The 22,666-nt window shown below is 35.3% G+C and overlaps 1 protein-coding gene across 1 annotated transcript in view; it reads left to right on the top strand.

The window, feature by feature from the left end:
* The window catches only part of USP24 (ubiquitin specific peptidase 24), a 145,674-nt gene that overhangs the window by 47,474 nt on the left and 75,534 nt on the right, over positions 1–22,666 (top strand). Inside the window, exons 6-21 of the mRNA XM_025391116.1 lie at positions 1,677–1,712; positions 2,326–2,391; positions 3,573–3,638; positions 6,455–6,529; positions 7,086–7,244; positions 8,727–8,841; positions 9,043–9,146; positions 11,382–11,489; positions 11,694–11,789; positions 11,880–12,041; positions 12,243–12,290; positions 17,605–17,712; positions 18,406–18,555; positions 19,163–19,294; positions 20,108–20,219; positions 22,008–22,084. Coding sequence (XP_025246901.1) covers positions 1,677–1,712; positions 2,326–2,391; positions 3,573–3,638; positions 6,455–6,529; positions 7,086–7,244; positions 8,727–8,841; positions 9,043–9,146; positions 11,382–11,489; positions 11,694–11,789; positions 11,880–12,041; positions 12,243–12,290; positions 17,605–17,712; positions 18,406–18,555; positions 19,163–19,294; positions 20,108–20,219; positions 22,008–22,084 — 1,614 coding nt within the window. The remainder of the gene's footprint in view (positions 1–1,676; positions 1,713–2,325; positions 2,392–3,572; positions 3,639–6,454; positions 6,530–7,085; positions 7,245–8,726; positions 8,842–9,042; positions 9,147–11,381; positions 11,490–11,693; positions 11,790–11,879; positions 12,042–12,242; positions 12,291–17,604; positions 17,713–18,405; positions 18,556–19,162; positions 19,295–20,107; positions 20,220–22,007; positions 22,085–22,666) is intronic.

The following is a 22,666-nucleotide window of genomic DNA, read 5'->3' as shown; positions in this document are numbered from 1 at the left end:
CCTCTTCTCTTGAGTATACCAGACTTGAAGAGTCAGTTATCTCCTTTTGGTTGCCATACAGAGTTCTCAAACTTAGTGTGTCTGAAATGGAATTTCATTTTGCCTCTCCAGCCTTTATTCTCCTTTTTAGTAAATAACATCATCATCTATCTAGATGCTCAAGCCAGAAACATGGGAGTCGGCCAGGATTCATTCCTTGAATAAAGAAAAACAAACCATAAACAAGTCCTTTGATTTAATCTCTAATATGTCTCCATTTGACCTCTCTCTCCTGCTTCTGCTGCCATCCTTCTCCATTAGTCTGTGAACTACCTAGACACTGCACTGGCCTTCTAACTGGTTGTGTCTGACTATGTCTCATTCTCCCATTCATCCATTCCATTCCATTCTCCACAGAACTGCAAGAATGACCTTAAAATATAAAACACTCTTTTGCTGAAAATGCTTCTGTTGGCCGGGCGCGGTGGCTCAAGCCTGTAATCCCAGCACTTTGGGAAGCCGAGACGGGCGGATCACGAGGTCAGGAGATCAAGACCATCCTGGCTAACACGGTGAAACCCCGTCTCTACTAAAAAATACAAAAAACTAGCCAGGCGAGGTGGCGGGCGCCTGTAGTCCCAGCTACTCGGGAGGCTGAGGCAGGAGAATGGCGTAAACCCAGGAGGCAGAGCTTGCAGTGAGCTGAGATCCGGCCACTGCACTCCAGCCTGGGCAACAGAGCGAGACTCCGTCTCTAAAAAAAAAAAAAAAAAAAAGAAAATGCTTCTGTTGCTTTCTTTCTAATCATGGTCTGTAAGTGTCTCCATGATCTACATTCTTTGCCTCTCTGTATAACCTCATCTCTGCCACTCCTGGCTCACCATGTCACAGCTGGGAGAGTTTTTAAACACAGCAGACTCTTTTCTGCCATCCCCAATCAGGACCTTTACCATTTTAGCCTCACTGCCTGGATTGTTCTTTAAACAGCTACATCTGTCTCATCGTTTAAAGATTATGTATTCAGAGAAGTCTTTCATGACCACCACCCCAAGTAGAGGAAGCTCCTGTTTTTCTTTTGAGGCCTTTTTGTTTTTCCTTTCGTGGGACTTAGCACAGTCTGAATTATCTTCTGTATATGATACTCTACTTGGTTTTGTTGACTCTGCTAGAATGAGCTTCGTAAAAGCAGGTACAACATCTCTTCGTAGTCACTGTTCTGTGTCTAGTCCCTAGAACAGTGAATGCTCAAAAAAGAAAAGAAGAAAAAGAGGAGAAAATAGAGCTTGCTTAAGAGCATTAATTAATGATCTAACTGGGACTAAAACTTTTAATCGCTGCTGATTTACTACTTTTTATGTTAATAATTAAGTTTTAATTTCTAAAATAAAACTTTTTTAAAGAATTTAACTCAAGTTATTCTGTATGTTGGAGAGCTGAAACAACTGATCTCAGCTATCCAAAAATGCATAGATGTTCCACATTGTGGCAATTCCATCAAAATACAGACTTACAGACTCCCAAAATTATATACAGTAATGTTAAAGACATATTAGGAAGCATTTGGGAAAAAACTTTGAAAATAGTTTCCAAACTTTTATAATTTTTCCTCTAAGTTTTCACTTAGGATAAAAGAAATGTAAGGGTTAATGGGGAAACTTTTATATTGCCATCTCAATTTTTTTTTTCTTTTCTCATAGGAGCCTCATGGATGGGTTGTGGATTTGGTAAATAAGGTATATGACTTTTGTTAATATTGTCATGTGGTATATTTTCAGTTTTCTAATGAGATGTCCTAGAGTTTGGTATGTAAAGCAAATGGCAGCTGCAGAGAATAATAAAAATGCTTTAAGGAGTGGATTTCATATTTTCTTCCTTTTTTTGTATGTATAATATTAGCAGGTAAACATCAGCTTTTGGACTTAGTACTATCTGCAGTATGCCACAGGAGCGGTAGAAGGATCGATGCAAGGCTTCTCTCAAGACCAATGTTACAGAGCACAGTGATAAAGTCAAATGTTAGCTTTAGTTCCTTGCTTAAATTATTAATATATAACATTTTAAAATTAATTTGTGTAGTATAATACGATGACTGCAGTCAATAATTACTTAATTGTATATTTTAAAATAAAGAATGTAATTGGATTGTTTGTAACTCAAAGGATAAACGCTTGAGGGGATGGATACCCTGTTCTCCATGATGTGCTTATTTCACATCGCATGCCTGTATCAAAACATCTCATGTGCCCCATAAACATACACACCTACTATGTGCCGAATAAATTTTTCAAAATAAAACAATTAAAGGGAAAAATAAACTAAATTAATGTGTGCCTTTTTTCTTCTCAGTTTGGAGAATTAGGTGGATTTGCAGCAATCCAAGCCAAACTCCATTCAGAAGATATAGAACTTGGGGTAAGTTAAACCACTGTCTGTGCCCAGTGTGGGAGTTCATTTCATTTGAGTTGGTATACAGCCAGAGGACACGGTCTGGACATGCCAAGTTAAATGTCAAATTCAAGGTTTTCATCTTTAGAGGAGCAGATTCCACAGTCCTGATAACCAAAGAAATGTTTACTCGTAATTATAATCAAATTGCCATGTAGAGTTTTTTTCCTCACTACTTTTTCTTTACCTATGGAGTTTTTCTCTTAACTTGTAATGGTTACATGAAATTATTTTGCTGTTTAAAGTTGGTTGCTATATATGGGAAGTATATATATGCATAACAATTTCATGGCTCAGTTAAATGATTATATAAAATCAGAATTTACTTCATAGACTCAGGCACAAATAAAAATACTTTAACAGAGTTGTTTAGTAAGCTTTTTGGTGTTACAAAAACTTTTACATAACAAATAGCTGTAACATGGGAGCTTAGAATCATCAGGTGCAGTGTTTGTATCAACTTCATTTTCTCAAAACATAACCTCATAGTGAGGGGAATAACTAATCTTTAATTTTCAGATACTGTTGACCTGTTTGTTGCTGAGAGCACTTTATTCTTTTCTATAATTAATAATAATTCAATTAAAAACTATTACGTACTTGGCATAAATAAGACACTGTGCTATCTGCTGTAATTTGATAAATACAGAAAATAATGTGTTAAAATAACATACCCAAGTGTTACAGATTGTGCTTACAGTTGCAGTTATTTCTGTGAAACCATGACTAATCGATTCCTATTGGTCCCTCTCTGGGTGAAGGAAATAGCAATGGTCAAGGAGAGAGACTGATGGTGTAGTACTGTATTGACTCTTCCTTGCGACCTAGTGTTTATCCTAAAGATCAGATGTCTGCCAGATCAGAGACACTGATGCAGAAGCCTCCTCTTGCTTCCCTGGAAGCTAATTAGGTTGTTGAACTGTCCTTGTGATCCCCATTGAATAGATCAAGTATGTTGGAAATGACTATTGGACTGACATCTTTATATCAATTCTTTCTATCCAGGAGTTTAGTTTCTCTAGTCTTATTCATGACTTGATCAAATCACTATTCAAACTTTTTTCTGATATATGAAAAGAGATTTGTTTAATTTTGACAGGAAAAAAATCTTCTCAAATGTATTTCTAATCTTCACTGTCTTTTTCCAGGCTGTCTCAGCACTGATTCAACCCTTGGGAGTGTGTGCAGAGTACCTCAATTCCTCCGTGGTACAGGTAAGATTAAACCATTTCACGTTACTTCTTATGATTGAAGACATGCAAACTGTAATAACTTCTTTTTATCAGGTTATTCAGAATGGTCTTTAATCCAGAGTAACTCCTTTTTTCACATTAGCTGTCCTTTTAATAAAAATGCCATCAGATAATAAAAATTATTGAATAATTTGAAGTATAGGAGACCTAACATTTGAGAAGGCTATTTACCTTTTCAGTTTATCATTTTATAAAATACAATTTTTATTTATTTTTCATTTTATTATCTGTAAAGTAGGCAGCATATCCTTATTTGCTTCACAGGATTATTTAAGGATTTAATGCCATTATGTATTGAATCAGATTAGTATTTATGTATTAAATCAGCTAGGCTCACTTACTGGCTCAGTCGCTCACTTCTGAATATCAGCTTAACAGCACATCTTGTCTGATTTCCTGCCTGTGTAGGATTGTAAGTCAGCAGGTCATAGAACAGTCAAAGCTGCGAGTGTTCAGTTTTCCTAATGCTAAAAGCCTATTCTACTACCTTGTTTCCTTCATTTCAATTAACAAGTTTTACCGAGCAAAATGTCACGTTGAAATACTTCTATTTATTTATTTATTTTTATAAATAAGTCTATGCACCCTAAACTTTTATAGAGCTTTTACAAAATCACCGTAAATGGTTTTGAAAGCATGGTGTCCTTCTGGAGCAGTGTTTTTAAATGCACTGTTCCTTCTTTCCAACATCACATTTACTTAGGGCTGCTTTAATAAGGGAGATAGAATTTTTTTTTAGTAGGTTCTGGAAATTTCTGTTATTTCTTTTTTCTTTTTCTTTTTCTTTTTTTTTTTTTTTTTTTTTTTGAGACGGAGTCTTGCTCTGTCCCCCAGGCTGGAATGCAGTGGCGCGATCTCGGCTCACTGCAAGCTCCGCCTCCTGGGTTTACGCCATTCTCCTGCCTCAGCCTCCTGAGTAGCTGGGACTACAGGCGCCCGCCACCTTGCCCGGCTAGTTTTTTGTATTTTTAGTAGAGATGGGGTTTCACCGTGTTAGCCAGGATGGTCTCGATCTCCTGACCTCGTGATCCACCCGCCTCGGCCTCCCAAAGTGCTGGGATTACAGGCTTGAGCCACCACGCCCGGCCTTTTTTTTTTTTTTTTTTAAGACAGAGTCTCGCTCTGTCGCCCAGGCTGGAGTGCAGTGGTGTGATCTCGGCTCACTGCAACCTCCACCTCCCCAGTTCAAGCGATTCTCCTGCCTCAACCTCCCGAGTAGTTGGGACTACATGCATGTGCCACCATGCCTGGCTAATTTTTGTATTTTTAGTAGAGACAGGGTTTCACTGTACTGGCCAGGCTGGTCTCAAACTCCTGACCTTGTGATCCACCCTCCTTGGCCTCCCCAAAGTGCCAGGATTACGGGCATGAGCCACCGTGCCTGGCCAATCTCTGTTATTTCTAAATGTTAAATGCTTTCTTTAGATGTCAAGGTAATCCTGCAAGAGTTTTAGGTGAAATAGGATGGCTGTTTACATATTTCTCCATTCTGTATATTAAGCTCTTTAGAAACAGCTAATGTTCCTTCAGTTTATTAAGCATATAAATATAATCATTAATTTCATAGTTGAAACATGAAGACATAAAGAGACAAAGTGATTGGACTTTTTAATATTTTAATAATAAACATTAATAATTTAATAATCAGGGTCAGGATTGGGTTTTAAACGCATGCTCTTTACTCATGCCTTGCTCTCTGGAAGGGAATTTAGCATAAATACCCCAGCTGCTAACATTAAGGTCTTTAGAAATTCCAGATTTAATATATAAACAGAGTGTACTTTAAAAAGAACAAGAAGTATATGAATTCCCAACCAAGCACATCTGACTTCATCTTTATTTTAATTATATCAAACCATCCAAAATTAAATTTCAGCAATAAATTCATACAGTACATGTTACTTACATAACAGTTGTCTCTACCACTTGCTACTTGTATGACTTCAGAAGACTCTTATTTAACTTGTGTGCCTCAATTTCCTAATTTGTAGAATGGCCATAATAGTAATAGCTATCTCAAGAGTTGGCAGTAAGGATTAAACAGCACATGCTGAAAAGAACACTATGACTCTCTTAACCGTAACAGCTCTCTCTCCTTCCTATACAATTGGCATTAAGTGTAAATGAAGAAATTCTATCTGGATAAATGCCTGATGTCATTTTAGCTCATTGCTAATGTATTCTTGGCTTTGACAGCCAAATATTGTTTATCTCTTTCTTCATCAGCTAAGTTTTAAATATTTTCTTACTTAGATGGAAGTGGTAATTTAGATGTATTAATAGCTAATACTTTACCATTCTCACATACTCTTTAGAGTTAGTTTTCTGGTTGTGTTACCATTCTGGAGCAGTGTATTGTATGAATCTCATCTATAGGCCTCATTCACATCAATAAGCAAAAGTCGTTCATATGACAGCATATTTTCCATGGTCTGTGTTTACATTCATTTTTAAAAATCAAACACAAAATATTTATTATAAAAACAGTGTTTTAAAAGTTAGACTGTGTGTCTTGAGTCACTCTTCAAAATTACCTTTATAAGATGGTAATGACAGAAATTGTACTTATATTGAAGAAACTGAGGCACCTAAGATTAAGCAGAATCAGTTAAGGGTTTATTTGGCAGTATTAGCTAGTTAGTAGCTACTCTGATATGAAAATTTTTATCTTTTCATTGCACCCTCTCCTTTGCGAATTGTAGATGAAGAAGTATTCTCTCTCTACTTTTGGGACAGCTTCAGGAGTTCTTAATAACTGTAGCATTTTATTTCTACAGCCCATGCTAGACCCAGTCATTCTTACTACAATCCAGGATGTACGGAGCGTAGAAGAGAAAGACCTCAAAGACAAGGTAAACGCTCTCTCCAGCCAGATACGCCCTAGTGCCAGTTAGTTCACAGAAGCAGAGCCAGGACTTAGCAGGGTTCACACACTTTAGATTCTGGTCACATGCATTCACATCAAATTAACTTTACATTTCCTAATTAAAAAGTACTGTTTCTGAAGCACCACTGGTTGTTGTTGCCTTAGTCAACAGAGTTAATACAGTGAGTAAGTTATACCATTCAGAATTTTACTAACATGATTTTGATGGTATCACAGTTGGCGTAGAGAAAACTTTAAAATAATAGTATTAAAACTTACCCAGAGTTGTTTAAAGCAATTTTACCATTTAAATTTAACATGATTTATTTTGTCTAGCCTAAATTTTTCACAGGACCATTCCCTTTCCTTTACTGCTCACCTATGTGCTGTTTTGTTTCTAAGCAAAATGAAGTTAATTGGCTTTGTAAAATATCAGATACTGCCAGACCATTGTTACCCAGTATTCTTGTGTGTGTTATAAGAATTGGGATCAAAATGTTTTTACAGTTCCTTTTTTGTTTTTTGTTTTTATTCAATAAAAGAGATTAGTTAGCATCCCTGAGCTCTTGTCTGCCATTAAGTTACTTTGCATGCGCTTCCAACCGGATCTAGTGACAATTGTGGATGACCTTCGACTAGATATTCTACTGCGCATGCTGAAATCACCACATTTCAGTGCTAAGATGAATTCTCTCAAAGAAGTAAGTTTTGCATTTGTTTCTACAAGACTTAATGCGCAGATACTAAGTTCTACCAAAATGTATGCTTATTACTATAAAAATGTTGGGAAATATGAAAAATTTATTGTAATCATATAAAAAAGAGGTAACGATTCTGTATAAAACGTTGTATATCATTGTTAGTAAAGACATCTTCTCTGTTACTTTCAAAATTTATGTCTGAAATATTTAAAATATGTAGTGTTTTTGTGACATTTCCTAGAATATAATCCCTTAGAATGTACAGTTTGAGACTTTTGCTCTAAGGGTACAGTTCATTTTGTTTTATTTCAGATGTAAGTTTACTTCAATCTTCTAACTGGGGTTGGGACAAAAACAAAATGACTGCAACAGTGTTGGTCGAAGCAAAATGATGGAAATAATTTTCTGTAGCTTTCTGAACTTGCTATCATATCCACAGAAACAGCACAGTTGGTTTTGGTGTGTGACACATGGATCCAATGCAGTTCAGTTATAATTCAGTTATTTTTCCTTAAGTTTTGTATTGGTTAGGATTCTTGGCTACCAGTGAAAGAAACTCATCTTGAACCATTTTAGGCCAAAAGAGGAGTTTATTGAAAAGAGACTGGATTATTTCACATGAATGAAGGGTTTACTAGCCAGACCAAGAAAGGGTGGGCACATGTGGGCAACAGAACAACTAAAATTTGCAACCTGACCACTGTCAGGATTCTGTCCAAGTCTCATGCCTGCTTTTCATAGTATGTTGGCCTTGCTCCCTCTCTACCTGCATTTGGCATTTTTCATATGGTAGAGATCAAGACAATGAATAGATCCCATGTTTCATATCCTGCGGTTCCCATCACCAGAGAGGGACTGACTTTCTGTATATGAAGTGTCTTCTTGACACTTCTGTATACTTTCCACATATAAAATTTGGAGGAAGTGCCTGGTTGAGGTATGGGTTAGATGTTCATCCCTGAGCCAATTAGCAGTGGTCCAGGGAACGAGAGCTGTAAGAATGACTCCATGTTCCTTTTTTTTTTAAGATGGAGTGGTGCTGTGTCACCCAGGCTGGAGTTCAGTGGCACAATCTTGGACCACTGCAACCTCTGCCTCACAAGTTCAAGCAATTCTCCTGCCTTAGCCTCCTGAGTGTTTGGGATTACAGGCACCCACCACTATGCCCAGCTAATTATTTGTATTTTTAGTAGAGACGGGGTTTCTCCATGTTGGCCAGGCTGGTCTCAAACTCCTGACCTCAAGTGATCCGCCCACCTTGGCCTCCCAAATTGCTGGGATTACAGGCGTGAGCCACCGTGCCTGGCCCTCCATGTTCTTTTTAAAGGGACATCACAAATGGTAGTCTGTTAACTTCTTATAACTGGCCTTTGATACATTTTGGCTAGTTATCGAAGCACATTGTAACATTTTAAAAATTATATACATATGAATATTTGATAATGTATATTAGACTCAGTCACAATAATCTTATCTTTTTAGGTAACCAAACTAATAGAAGATAGCACTTTATCCAAATCTGTGAAGAATGCTATAGATACGGACAGATTATTAGATTGGCTAGTTGAAAACTCAGTTCTGTCAATTGCACTAGAAGGTAAGTTGCTTTCAAAAAAAATAAAAATTACCTAACATAATTTAAATATTATGTCTTTGTATTAAAAAGTATACAAAATTGTTGCTTTGACTGTATTAGCCTTTAAATGATCTTATAGCAAGTTATTATTTTGAATTAATAGAATTGTATTTAGAGAGTCAGTGTTCACTATATCTGACTTTCTCATGTTTCTTCAATTAGGCAACATAGACCAAGCACAATATTGTGACCGTATAAAGGGAATTATTGAACTCTTGGGTAGTAAATTGTCGTTAGATGAGCTCACTAAAATTTGGAAGATACAGGTAGGTGGATCAGAATTATTTTTGCCTTTGCCTAACGTTTTTGAACTACAGGAGAGGGAGAAGGGTGGTGAGTGAGCAGGGAAACGGAATCTTTATCTTGCTTTAAACAGAGCAGCTGTACCTAACCCACTTTACAGTTTCAGGTTTTTATTAAGATTGTATGTATAAATCCACTTGCCACAAGAAGTTTCCAACTGCTGATCTAGTCTGGTCTTCTCATTTTTTAGATTAAAAAATTTTTTTAATTAAAATGTTAAAATTTTAAAAATTTTTAAAAATTACCTTTTTTTAGATTAAAAAATGAGAAGGTTATATAGCAGTTAGTGACAGAACTAGGAATAGGTATGTGTCTTTGTTTATCAATGTAGTGTTCTTTTCATTATATTATTTTCATTAATAATTTTTTCCCATTTAGTCCCTATTAAATAAAGATGATAGATGAGTTTGTAGATCTCATCTTACTAGGACTGTCAAGAGGTGTGACAGAATCCAACATAGTCTTCAATTTCTCTTTTCTTCACTTTGGTCATAGTCCATTTTACTGGTTTTCCTAACTTTCCTGGCATTTCTCCTTGAGTCCCCTTTACTAACTTATTTGCTTCTACTTTGACTTTATTTGGTTTTTTCAAGCCTTAGTTCTTAGCCCCTTTCTCACTGTATTCATAAGTCAATTGCAGGCACTCCTGTGACTTTGACTGCATTTGTATGCTGTTGACTCTATGAATTATATCTCTAATTCAGATCTCTTCTTGGAGCTCCAGTGTAATATATCTAAATATGTAACACACGTTCCCATGCGTAGTGCGTTGGCATCTCAAATTCATTATTTCCAAACCTAGTCATTCTCCAGTCTATTTCATTAATGGTATTATTCTTCATCTAGTTGGTAAGCCAGAGAAAAACCTGCAGCACTTTTTGACTGTATCAACTTAGTCACTGTATCAGTCAGAATCTAGTCAGGAAGTAGAAATTGTGCTAGGTATATCAAACAAAGGGAATTGATTACAGGGGATTGTTTACAAAGGTGTTCCTAAGTAAGGTAGAGGAACAAAAAAGGAGAATGTTGGAGAAGCAAAAAGAAAGAAGGGGTATTAAGTTCACGGAAATGAAGCTGCTCTTGGAGGCGCTTTTACTTGAAGTGCTGGAACTGTCAGAGAGGTGCTACCGCCACCAAGGTTTCCAGAGTCCCTTGCTGCCACAGCCAGCATCTGCATCCACTCTGAGCCTAAGCTAGACGTACTTCATCCTGCCACTCATCTCCCAGTGCTTCTTCTCATTGGCAGAACATAATAGGAAGTTGGCTGGCAGAGGAGTTTGGGAAATGTAGTTGGCAGGCTCCCAGCCCAGCGTTACAGAGCCGACTGTAAAAAGTCAGGTCCAGGAGTAAAAGAAAACAGTCCTGGGTCCCAAGGTATTACTTCCCATGTCTTGACCTTGGTGGAATACACTCATATAATTTTGTTTTGTGAATATAAATTTTGAATCCACATAAGGTTGAAGATTTAGGTTGATGATTAGAGACCATGATTTATATATTGTATATTCCTACTACATTCAATGAATGACTCTATGTGCATAGTGTATATTGAGAAAATTCTTAAGAAATTGAATCTTAAAATGTCCTCTTTCCTTTCAAGTCTCTCACACGATGAACAGTGAGGCATAACAGTGACATAATTGAGGTTATAAAGTGAATTTAAACCTTAAGGTTGACAATAGGGTCTATAGCTCTGCAGCAAAGACTTACTGCCAATGGGATAAATAAACATTAATTGAAATCACAAAGTATCTATGAGTAAAATAAGAAATGAGGCAGGTAATACACTCAATTGGAACCTTCAGTATCATTTATAAAATGCCGAAAGTGAGTACATTTGTTTTATAATTCCATCTGTTTAAATCTTTTAGCAGTTGAAAATATTTTGTTCTTTTCTTGAAGTGAAATATGTCAGATTGAGAACTTGATTCTTGTGTGTGTGTGTGTGTGTGTGTGTGTGTTTCCATTGTCGGTTTAAAGAATTAATGCTGCTAGGAATTTAAATAAGGCCAGCTGATAATGATTAATAATGGTTGCTTCATATAGTCTTGCCAATATTATGCAAGTGGATGCTGATTAGACCAGAGTCAATTTATCTTTGTTATATTTTTGCTTGTGCTTCTGTAAATTGCTAGGGGGAAGACTTAGGTTGTTCCAAGTTCCACGACTTAACTTTTTGCCAATGTTTCCTTTTCCAGTCAGGACAATCATCTACCGTGATTGAGAACATTCATACTATTATTGCTGCAGCAGCTGTGAAATTTAATTCAGATCAGCTTAATCATTTGTTTGTTCTCATTCAGAAGGTATGTGTTCAGTCAGACATGCTTACTTTTAAATTTTCTTAAAATAAGCTCTTTTGTGGTCCTGAATACCCTTCCTCCCCACCAATTAGCAGTGTTTAAGTGTACTTTTCTTACGTTATTAATGTTTTTAGCTCAAGTTTAAAATTTCTGCATATTTTGCCAGTTTGATCGTGAAGCAATTCCTGTGTCTTTTCCATTCTACAGAGCTGGGAGACTGAGAGTGATAGAGTAAGACAGAAGCTATTGAGCCTGATTGGACGAATAGGCCGGGAAGCTCGCTTTGAGACCACTTCTGGAAAGGCAGGAGAATCAAATGGATTTTTCTAGCTACAAATGCTCAAAGCAGCTATTTGCGTATTGGCTGGCTGATTATATGTAATATTATTGTAGGTATTAGACGTACTCTGGGAACTGGCTCACCTTCCAACCCTGCCCAGTAGCCTTATTCAGCAGGCCTTGGAGGAGCACCTGACAATCCTTAGTGATGCGTATGCAGTGAAAGAAGCAATCAAGAGGAGCTACATCATCAAGTGCATAGAAGATATTAAGAGGGTTGGTTTCAGCTTTTATCTGATTTTGTTGTTAAAGCAACAGTATTCTCTGAGTAATTAGAGCCAAATAATTTTCCTCCCCTATTATGTAAATTAAACTAAATGCTGTATCTGGAAGCTCTTACCTTAAAGTACAAGATCGGGAAATTATAGGTATTGCTTTTACCAAGTCACTTATATTTCTCTTAAAATGAATTTTCAGCCTGGAGAATGGTCAGGTTTGGAAAAAAACAAGAAGGATGGATTCAAGGTAAGAATTTGCAGATGGAACCAACTAAAAGGTATACTAGTTTAATAATTTCCTTTAATAAATTACATCACAATTTTAAAATAATAGTATGTTTTAATGTTTCTTAATGTTCATATTCAAATTTGATGTCTAAAAATTTGTTTATGAGTTATGCTTTATTAAAAGCTTGGGAGTTACTCCTAATGGGAAAACAAATCTAGGGTCACATTCAAAGAGTTAATTTTCTGAAATTAAAATTAAAATCTTCTAATTTTATGAAAAGTATATAAGAAGATTTTCAACTTAGTTTTTCTTTTTAAAATTAAACCTAAAGTATGCACAATTTTAATAAGTACAGTGGATTCTAAATAAATATTGTGCTTGTTTTTCTCCCATAAGGGAGAAATGGAGGAACAGTCATAGAATGAGAGAGAGAAAGGAAGGAGGTTCAGTCATCGATGGCACATAGTAGTGTTTCAGGTTCTTCATTTAGACATATTCCTAAAGTAATTCTATAGGCAAAGTCATTTAGTGAGTATCTGTTGCTGGGGCTTGATTTTAGAAGGCAGGGTTGGATAGTGACTTGTATAAGAGGGACTGGGACTGTAGGTTACTGTGAACTTCTGGACTTTCCTTGGAGGTGGTGGTTAGCAGATTGAGCGGTAATGATTGCAGCTCTCCAGTCCTTACGCCTCAAGCCTCTCCTCTGAGAGGGCTGATCACAGCGGCCAGCTCAGTGGACTGTGCTGCTGTTGTTGCAGCAGCACTAATTGGAGCAGTGTTGTCCTTTCACCTAGACCCTCAGGATGCCCAGACCAAACTTAAAGCCTAGCACCGGGAAGGCTTCCACTTTCTGATTTTCATTTTATTATTAACATAAGAAAAGTTTTGGTAGAATAACTAGTGGCTTAATAATTTCATTGGTAAAACACATTGTTTGACTTTTGTTAAGTATTTATTTAAAGGATCTTGGATACCGCCAACTAATTTTCATTGGTATATTAAGAGACTCTTAGCTCAATGGGCTTTTATTTCTTATGTTGTGTTTGATCATAAAGTTTAGTTGGGGGCATTGAAGAACTTTGTATTTTGTATTTCTGACACTGAAATGTGACCAAGTGAATTTTCTACATGTAACCCAGCTTTAGAGATTTTAAAAGGTATTTGCAAACTGGAGCTGGTAATTCTCAGGTTATGAGGAATTTTTCTTTTAACTCAACAACATTGCTTTCTTTTCACTCAGATACAATTTGAATTTTCCCAGTTTCCTTAGCTCAGTGATTCAGATAATTTAGCAACCTCTCCTTATGATTACAATTCATCCATAGTTATTGAAGATGTTTAGAACCTTCAATAGTAATAGTAAGAGGAAAAGGGTATCCATAGAAAAATGGTCTTTTCTTCTCAGCAACAGACACGTTTCTTTGTATATAAAAGGTCAAAGCTGAATGGACTTTTCCCTCCTCCAGGGAAGTGGCGTTATGAAACCAGAATATCCCTCCTGACCATTATTCCTTCCTTGTTACAGCTAAGCATTACTTAGCTTTTCTAGTCAGTTGCATCACTGCATCTTTATTGCTTCTCTTTGCAGTCATTTCATTTATGTCTGTTGTTTTATAACAAAACTCAAAAAGTAAAAGAATTTTTGGAGTTATTTAGTGAGACTTGAAAGTAATATTCTTTCTTTTTTATTTCCCCACTGCTCCCAGTAAAGAAATTCTGGTGTACCATTATTTAATTCTAAACAATAATATCTTGCCTTTTATATAGCACTTTTCAGTTTACTAAGTGCTTTCATGGACTTTTACAAAGTACACATTGCTGAAGGGGGGCAGTGGGAAGATCAAAGCCCCCTGGATATGGCTCCAGGCAGGGGGGTGAATTATTTACTTCCACTAAAGGTGTTTTTCTATGCTATGCCCTTTCCTGCCAGGCAGCAAGGTGGGCTGACTGGGGATTATGTCTCCCTGCCAGGCTACACAGAAACTAAGCAAAGGGTAAGACAAGATCACCCACTTCTTACTTCCCTCCCACCCTCAGCTACCTTTATTCCCCCAACTGATTCCCCTTCCCTCTGCTTTTGATATTTTTAAAATTCCCAAGTTCCACTGTTGTGTTCAGAAATTCTGACCTTGATTTCCTAACTTTATTTCTATAGATTCTGCAGGGTACCCTTGGCTCCCTTGGTCCTCTTTCCTTTGCTGCTTCTATACCTTCCACTGTCTACCCCAATCCTTCCCTCTTATTTCACTTCTTTTTTTCTTCAATTAAAAAGTTTAAATGTACTCATCCGAAAACAAATTACTAAACCAAAAAAAAAAACAAAACAAAACTCATTTTTCCTCAATTAGTTGTATCTGCATATTCCTTAAGTTGTTTATCTTCAGGCCACCTACCACAGTGCCTGACAGGCTTTTAGCAAATGTTGGTTTCCTTCCTCTTACCTCCTCCCCTTCACCCTATGAGGACACCAAAAGCCTCACTTAGCCATAGCTGAGTTGCCTCTACTTAACAAAACACATAACCGAAAATAAAAGTAGCAAAATGTCCTCAGTACAGATACTTTCACATGATGTGGTTAGTACAGGAGGAAATACTTTTAGAAATTGTCCTCCCAAGCAAAAATTTTTGCTGTGGTCCTAGATAAAAGGGTAGGTCTGGAAAAACAAGACAGAAGAGGAAGTGGGGATGTTCAACTTTGAGAAGAGAGAACTCAAGAAAATATGAAAGCTTTCTTTAAATACTTAGAGCATTGTCATAGAGAAGTTTCATTCAACTTACTTTTTATGTCTCCTAAGAAGTTATGCAGAAGCATGTTTCAGTATCAATGAACTTTTATGTGAGAACAGTCTGAAAACAGAATTCAGTCCCTTCTGAGGTAGTGAGTTCCTCATCATTGGAAATAGTAAGTCAGTCATTGTATAAAAAATGAATAAATATAATTTAGGCATAGGTTTGCAGGCTAAACCAATTGACCTCTAGGGCTTCATCTAATGTTGAGTCCAATTTAGACATCCCATTAGCTCCTACTTATGAAACCTCCACTCTGTGACATTATCAGATATCTTTGTTGAAATTGGAGAAGAGTAATTAAAATTTTTCTTATAACTTGTCACCATGTCATAGATAAGATGAAATAAATAACATCTTTCCTGTTTGCTAAACTTTAAAAGGGCTATATTAGAAATAATTCTTAAATTTTAATTTTATGGACTTTTTCTTTGAATTTTATTGTATAACAAGTTACCTTCAAAGGATAATTTTCAATATTAAATAAAAATAGTGTTACCATAATTGACTTAATTGGCCATCATGATACTTTTTAATATATTTGCTTATTGTTGAAGAGTTCATATTTATGTCCCAATTTTGTAATCCTTTTGGGAAGGTATCTGTTTGGATATGAACCTTACAGTTTTTATTACTGTCATTTTGCAACGTGTAGCAAGAAATAGTCTAGCTGGTCTCACTACGTAGTTGGCCTTTAATATATACCTTATTTCTGTGATTCCAAGATGCCAGTGATTGCAGCCTGCATCTCAGATATAATAAGCTTGCAAAGAAGAAAAAAAGAAACTGTCCATTTTGCAGTTATGGACCATTGGTTTAGATTCTTAATAAGAGGTTGAGCCTAAGCCTTTTTTTGAACAATTATGAACAGCTTCATGGGAGCACACTGCTTTGCATTGTATGTAGTAATGCTTTGGACCTCTCTGAAATCTTTAAGATTGGCTGTATAATTTTGAGGCATGTTATGAATATGGAGTTTGGTGTGCTTGTTCTATTTTGTAAAACTCAAGCTGCTTTTTTTCATGATTGAGTTATGTATACTACAAGTTAAACACCATCTCTTGAAATAAGGTGCAGCTTAGGACAGAGAGATATTTAGTGTTGAGTGGTACAGCCCTTCACAGGGTATAAGTCTGTCATGCCAACTTCTCCTGGCTTTGGAAAATGCTTTAGTGTGAGACCACTGTTTTCTTTTATTTTAATTATGTTGATGGACACAACTGGTTAGTTAGTGCTGCATTATAGTGTAATATTTTTTATAACATTTAAGTAACATATTAGTGATCCAAATTTAAGTGAGAAAGCCATTCTTGTTTGGTACTACCTATACCAGGTAACAACTAAAATGACAGGTAGATGAACAAATACCTTTTGTGTCCAGCTAAGTTTGCACATACTCAGGTAAGCACAGCTATATAAAAACTTACTCCCCTGTGCCTAGTGGCTAGTGAGTTTCTTTTGACATAATTGTCTAATGTGTCAATTTCAGAAATGTTAAAATATATGAAATCTTTGTCTTAGAATCTAGGAAATATGGTATTTGCTGATTGAGGATTGGCTGATCTCTATGAGGCAAGGAAAAAACTATTGTGTGACAATAACACATTTACATATTCAATAGTGAGATGTTTCTCTACAAAGACAACAAAAGTGTATTTCCCCTCCACAAGGGTCTTCATCTTATACTAAGGTTCAATAGAACAAGGAGGCTTTAAAACAAAAATATTCAGCCTCTGAAGAATGCTGAGGAGTTAAGTTTTTACTCAGCTTTTTGGTTAGAGATTTAATAGTCATGTTTTAACTGAAATTCTTACCAATTTTGAAATTTCATAGTTTGAAAGATGCTACTTATTAAAAAGTAGTTGTCTTTATAAAGAGTATTACACGAACAGTAGACTTTTTAGATCTGTACTATGACGATCTGGATTGTCATATACCAGTTTCAGAAATAATATATTTGAAAGTGTTTTGAAAAATGTACAGTGTAAGTGTAAAATGTCTGTAATAATAAAAGTAGAATTACCTCTTATGAAAATGTTTTAACTAGGAAATACAGATTATGAATATTTTCTTTAATATTTAGACCACTATTGGTGTCTTGATCATGTCATTGGTATCTTAATCATATAATCATAGAAAGCAATATTCTTACTCCATTTTACTTACCATGCAGTTCAGTATTATCCAAGTTAAGCTTTGGCCATCAGTTTATTTTGTGTCAACATGACTTAGCAGCCTGTGCTACTTAATCTGTCCTCTGAAGTTGCTAATTCCTTGTCTGTTTTTTGCTGATGTACCCCTGTACATTTACTGTCACTTCACATCCACTCCTGTTTGCAGTTCTTGGCTTTAGGAAATTGCATGCAGATTAAGAAGTTGAAGACTGAATTATGAGTGCATGGAGATAAGCTCTAAATGGTCAATATAAAGAGTAAAGTAATAAAATGTGTAACAAACCTGATTGACTTGGAAATTTTGTATAGCTAATAAATGAATCTCCTGTTTATTTCTAAATTTAATTAATGTAACTTCTTTTTAACTCTAGTCATCTCAGCTTAATAATCCTCAGTTTGTATGGGTGGTACCAGCTTTACGTCAGCTCCATGAAATTACTCGCTCATTCATAAAACAAACTTATCAAAAGCAAGACAAGGTAAGGGTATAGCTATTTTTTATTATTATACAGTTACTGGCATAACTTTTATAATAACAAAATATGGCTAAAATTGCTGAGTTTATAGTCACTATCTTTATGTTTATTAATGTAATTCACTTACGTCATTTAATAATCTTGAGTTTAAGCATCATTCTGCTTTCATTTCTGTGGAGCTTTTTTTTTTTGGTATCTCCTTAACTCATTTTCTTTTTATTTGCTTAATTTTGAAATAGTTAAACCAGTTTTTAAAAGTTAGAATGGCATTTTAAAAATTGGTTTGAAAAGATTAAAAAGCTTGTTGCTTGTTTTGTATCATAAAAAGATTAGTTTGCTTAAAGTACTAGAGTTTCCTCAGTATATAAACATGGGAAGAACGATCCAGAAAAGTATACAGGAAGTGAAATAGTTACTTTTAAATAACTTTAAACTTTTAAATAACTTTTAAATAGCTTTAAAAAAAAAAAAAAAGGAATATTTTTTAGATGGAAAATGTTAGTAGTTTATTAATTTTCTAGTAAATGTACATACCAGATTGATTTTGTTTACTTTTGTGTAGGAAATATGAATGAGGAAATTCTTATGTTTGCTTTGTCTCATCTAGGACTACATATTTAAATAGCAGCTTGTATTAAACCAACAAAATAACTGCAAATTCTCATTACCACTTTTCTTTTTGTTATTTTCGCCAAGAGCATTATTCAAGACTTGAAGAAAAATTTTGAAATAGTGAAATTGGTAACGGGAAGTTTGATCGCTTGTCATCGGCTTGCAGCTGCTGTGGCCGGGCCTGGAGGCTTAAGTAGCTCTACACTAGTGGATGGCCGGTACACTTACCGGGAGGTATCAGGCCTTGTGTTTTTGCTTCATGATTTACAACATTCATTGGACCTTTTTATACTTTTACTATAAAAAGAATTTTTGTTAGCTGTAACTATAAAGAGGTTGTGTGAGGTATCTTTGTAGTGATGAAACAGTTTTGTATCTTGATGTTTGTGAATTATCTTTCATATGATGAAGGAATAAACATCTTTTTCTTTGTTTTTGATCTGAAATAATAATTGCTAATTTAGTGGATAATGGGTTTTGTTTTTCAAATCAATTGATTAGCAGTATTATAGTTCTTTAAAAAATTAGGAAAAAAATTTTTTTTTCCTAATTGTGAAATTAGGAAAGTTGTGAGTTTGTAGTGTTTTACTCTGAGATTGCTGAAATTACATTTTATTGACGTCCAAAATCAACCGAATTTCTAATAGACTTGAGATAGATAGCTGCTATTATATTGTACTATCAACTTGTAAACAGAATTCTAATATTTACTTTACCCTAAATTATATGAAAAAGGATTAAGTAAAACTGTTGTTAGAACTTAAGAGTTTTGTTTTGTTTTAATGTTGCTTTTAGGAATGAATGCCTGGAGTTAACTAATTAGCATTATTTCTTTTTGCAGTATTTAGAAGCACATCTAAAATTTCTGGCGTTTTTCTTGCAAGAAGCTACTCTGTATCTGGGCTGGAATCGTGCCAAGGAGATCTGGGAGTGTCTTGTAACTGGCCAGGATGTTTGTGAATTAGATAGAGAGGTAAGAAGATGGTAGTGTGGATAAAGTAAGGCAGAAATATTTAAATATTTCACTTTTTCTGAAAAGTGTTTTCACATCTTCTAAACACTTTTCAGTTTATATAAGCATAAATAGTATGGGCCAAGAACTGTAAGTGCTGAAAAAATGTTTTATATAACATGTATTCATGATAAAAATAAATGTATGAGTTCTTTGGTAATTTTGATACCATTCTGGATAAAATACCAAGTTTAACCAAATGAGTATAAAGAATTCTAGATATATTTAAGTTTTTTCCCCTCCATATGAAACTAATTTTAAATTATCAACAGAAAACTTTGAGTTCCTATAATGATGTTGCACCCCAAAAACAGTAAAGAAGAATTGGTACCTGGCCAAATTTTTTTTAAACTATAATTAAACAGCCAAAGATAGATTAAATCAGGAACAAAACACCTGTCTTGATGTTTTCTAACAGTGAATTTCATTTTCCTCATCTTATTTGACAGAATAATATTAACTACTTCCTAGACTTGTCAAAAGGCTTCACTATTGTGATAGTGCCTGGCGTAAGCAGGCAATAAATGTTGATGGAAAAACCCAAGTATAAAATCCAGTGAAAAGTATGAGTAGATATTTTCATTATCTAGAGGAAAGATTGCTAGTAACTGCTTCATTTAATTTCAAAATTCCAAGCATTTTAGCTTTGAGTGGTATTTTGACAATATAAACATTTGAAGTATTAAAATAATTTATCTTTACTTTTCCAGTTTGGAATATGTATGTGCCTGAAATGGATCTTAGTTACAGGGTAATATTTGTCTTATTCCACAGATGTGTTTTGAATGGTTTACAAAAGGGCAGCATGATCTCGAGAGTGATGTTCAGCAACAGCTCTTCAAGGAGAAAATTCTTAAATTGGAGTCATATGAAATCACTATGAATGGTAGGAAAAAACTTAAGATCATTTTTTTTCAGTACTTTTAAGTAAGAAGTGTTATTCTTTCCTTTACTTTTAATCCTCCTTCCCAGAAGCAACTAAACAGGAATATCATTCTAGAATTTTTCATGTACATATAAAGACATATTTAGTACTCAAATTCCTTTTTACATGAATGGTATCTTATAATTAGTTTTTAAATCATATGGCCTGCTAGGTCAAATTGCCAAATTGTCTTTTTAAAATTTCTTAGTACAAAAGGATTCATTAAGGTAAAAATGTATCAAAGTATAGAAATCCTCCTTTCAGGTGTTTCTTTTCATTGAATTTTTAAATTGAGATATAATTTACATACCATAAAACTCACTTTTTAAAGTGTACAAATGGTGGCTTTTAGTATATTCACAAAATTATGTGACCTTCACTCTGTTCCAATCTGAGAACATTTTCATCACCCCAAAAATAAACCTATACCCATTAACAGTCACTTTCCATTCATTTTATCCAGCCTCTAATCTATCTTCTGTCTTTATGGATTAGCCTAATCAGAACATTTTATATGAGTGGAATCATACACTGTGATCTGTTGTCTCTGACTTCTTTCATTGTATTAAGGCATAATGTTTTCAGGGTTCCCCCAGGTTATGGCATGTATCAGCACTTCGTTCCATTTTATGGCTTTATAATATTCCACTGTGTGGGTGTACCGTATTTTATTTATCCACTCATGAGCTAATGAACATTTTGATTATTGCCCCTTTTTGGGTGTTATGGTTAATACTGCTGTAAACATTCATGTACAAGTTTTTCTGTGGGTATTAGTTTGCATTTCTCTTGGATGTATATCTAGAAGTCAGATTGTTGTGATATGTAATTAACCTTTGAGGAACTGCCTGTTTTGCAAAGTGCCACACTATTTTGTAATTTCGTAATCCCACCCGCAGTATATGAGGGTTCCAGTTTCTTCACATCCTTACCAATACTTGTTATTATCTGCCTTTTTTTATTTTAGACATCCTAATGGGTATAAAGTGGTATCAGAATTTAATGGGTGTTTTTTTTATTTGTTTGTTTGAGATGGAGTCTTGCTGTGTCGTCCAGGCTGGAGTGCAGTGGCATGATCTTGGCTCCACCTCCCAGGTTCATGTGATTCTCCTGCCTCAGCTTCCCAAGTAGCTGGGATTATAGGCACATGCCACCACACCTGGCTAATGTTTGTATTTTTAGTAGAGGCAGGGTTTTACCATGTTGGTCAGGCTGGTCTCAAACTCCTGACCTCAGATGATCCGCCTGCCTCAGCCTCCCAAAGTGCTGAGATTACAGGCTTGAGCCACCACGCCCGGCCAAATCTAATGGTTTTAATGTGCGGTTCTCTGGTGACTAATTATATTAAGCATCTATTTATATGTGCTTATTGGCCATTTGTTTATATTCTTTAGAGAAATCTTAAAATCTTTTGCCCATTTTAAAATGGGTCTGTCTTTTAATTGTTGAGTTGTAAGAGTTCTTTATGTATTCTGGATACTAGCTCCTTATCAGATAGTTGATTTGCAAGTATTTTCTTCTATCATGTGAGTTGTCTTTTCACTTCCTTGTTAGTGTCATTTGAAGCACTTAATTTTGATTATATCCGATTTACTAATATTTTCTTTTGTTGCTTCTGCTTTGGTACCATATCTAAGAAACCAATGCCAAGAGTCTTATGGTTTTAGTTCTTGATCCACTTTGAGTCTTTTCATTGATTATCTGTGTTACCTAGAGTACATGAATTTATTTGGCATTTTATAATTACAGGTTTTAACTTATTTAAAACTTTTTTTGAAAATGTGAATCTTTGTGATCATCGATTGAAAAGACAAGGAGCTCAGTTGGTAAGTATGTTATTCTCAAATCTAGAGAGTTTGGATAATCTAGTATAACTTGATATTCAGCAAAACAAAAACAAACGAAAAAAAAGTGTTGAGAGATAACATGGATTTTTTTTTTTAAAGAACAGCATCTCCTTGACTGCCAGTTTCTACCTTGATGACAGAGCTTCTCCTAGAGTGTAAGGGAGGCTCCTACCTGCACTACCATGCCTCACCAGCTACCTGGGAGGACACCAGTCCCTCCTCACATCTCTCTGTTTCTGGCTGATCTAGGGACAGCCAGTGGCCTCCTGTGGCTACATGAATGCAGAGCAGGGATAGTTCACCTAAGCTTCCAACTCCTCAGATCCAGCAATTCACATGCACCTAAAAAAGCAAGCGCAGTCTTCGTCCTGGGATCACAATGGCAGGGATTTGGGGAGAAAAATTCAGGAACAGACAGGCAGAAAAACTAGGATGTACAGCTTATGTTTATATTTACACATACCCCTTTGGGGGAAAAGAAAAAAAGGCTTATTAACTCTTTTTCTACGTCCTTTTTATTCAAGACATGACTTCCTGGGTGGTAAGAGTTTTTACCAGATC

The sequence above is a fragment of the Theropithecus gelada genome, chromosome 1 (genome assembly GCF_003255815.1).
Source record: "Theropithecus gelada isolate Dixy chromosome 1, Tgel_1.0, whole genome shotgun sequence".
Lineage (NCBI taxonomy): Eukaryota > Metazoa > Chordata > Mammalia > Primates > Cercopithecidae > Theropithecus > Theropithecus gelada.
This window is presented reverse-complemented; position numbering and strand designations above follow the sequence as displayed.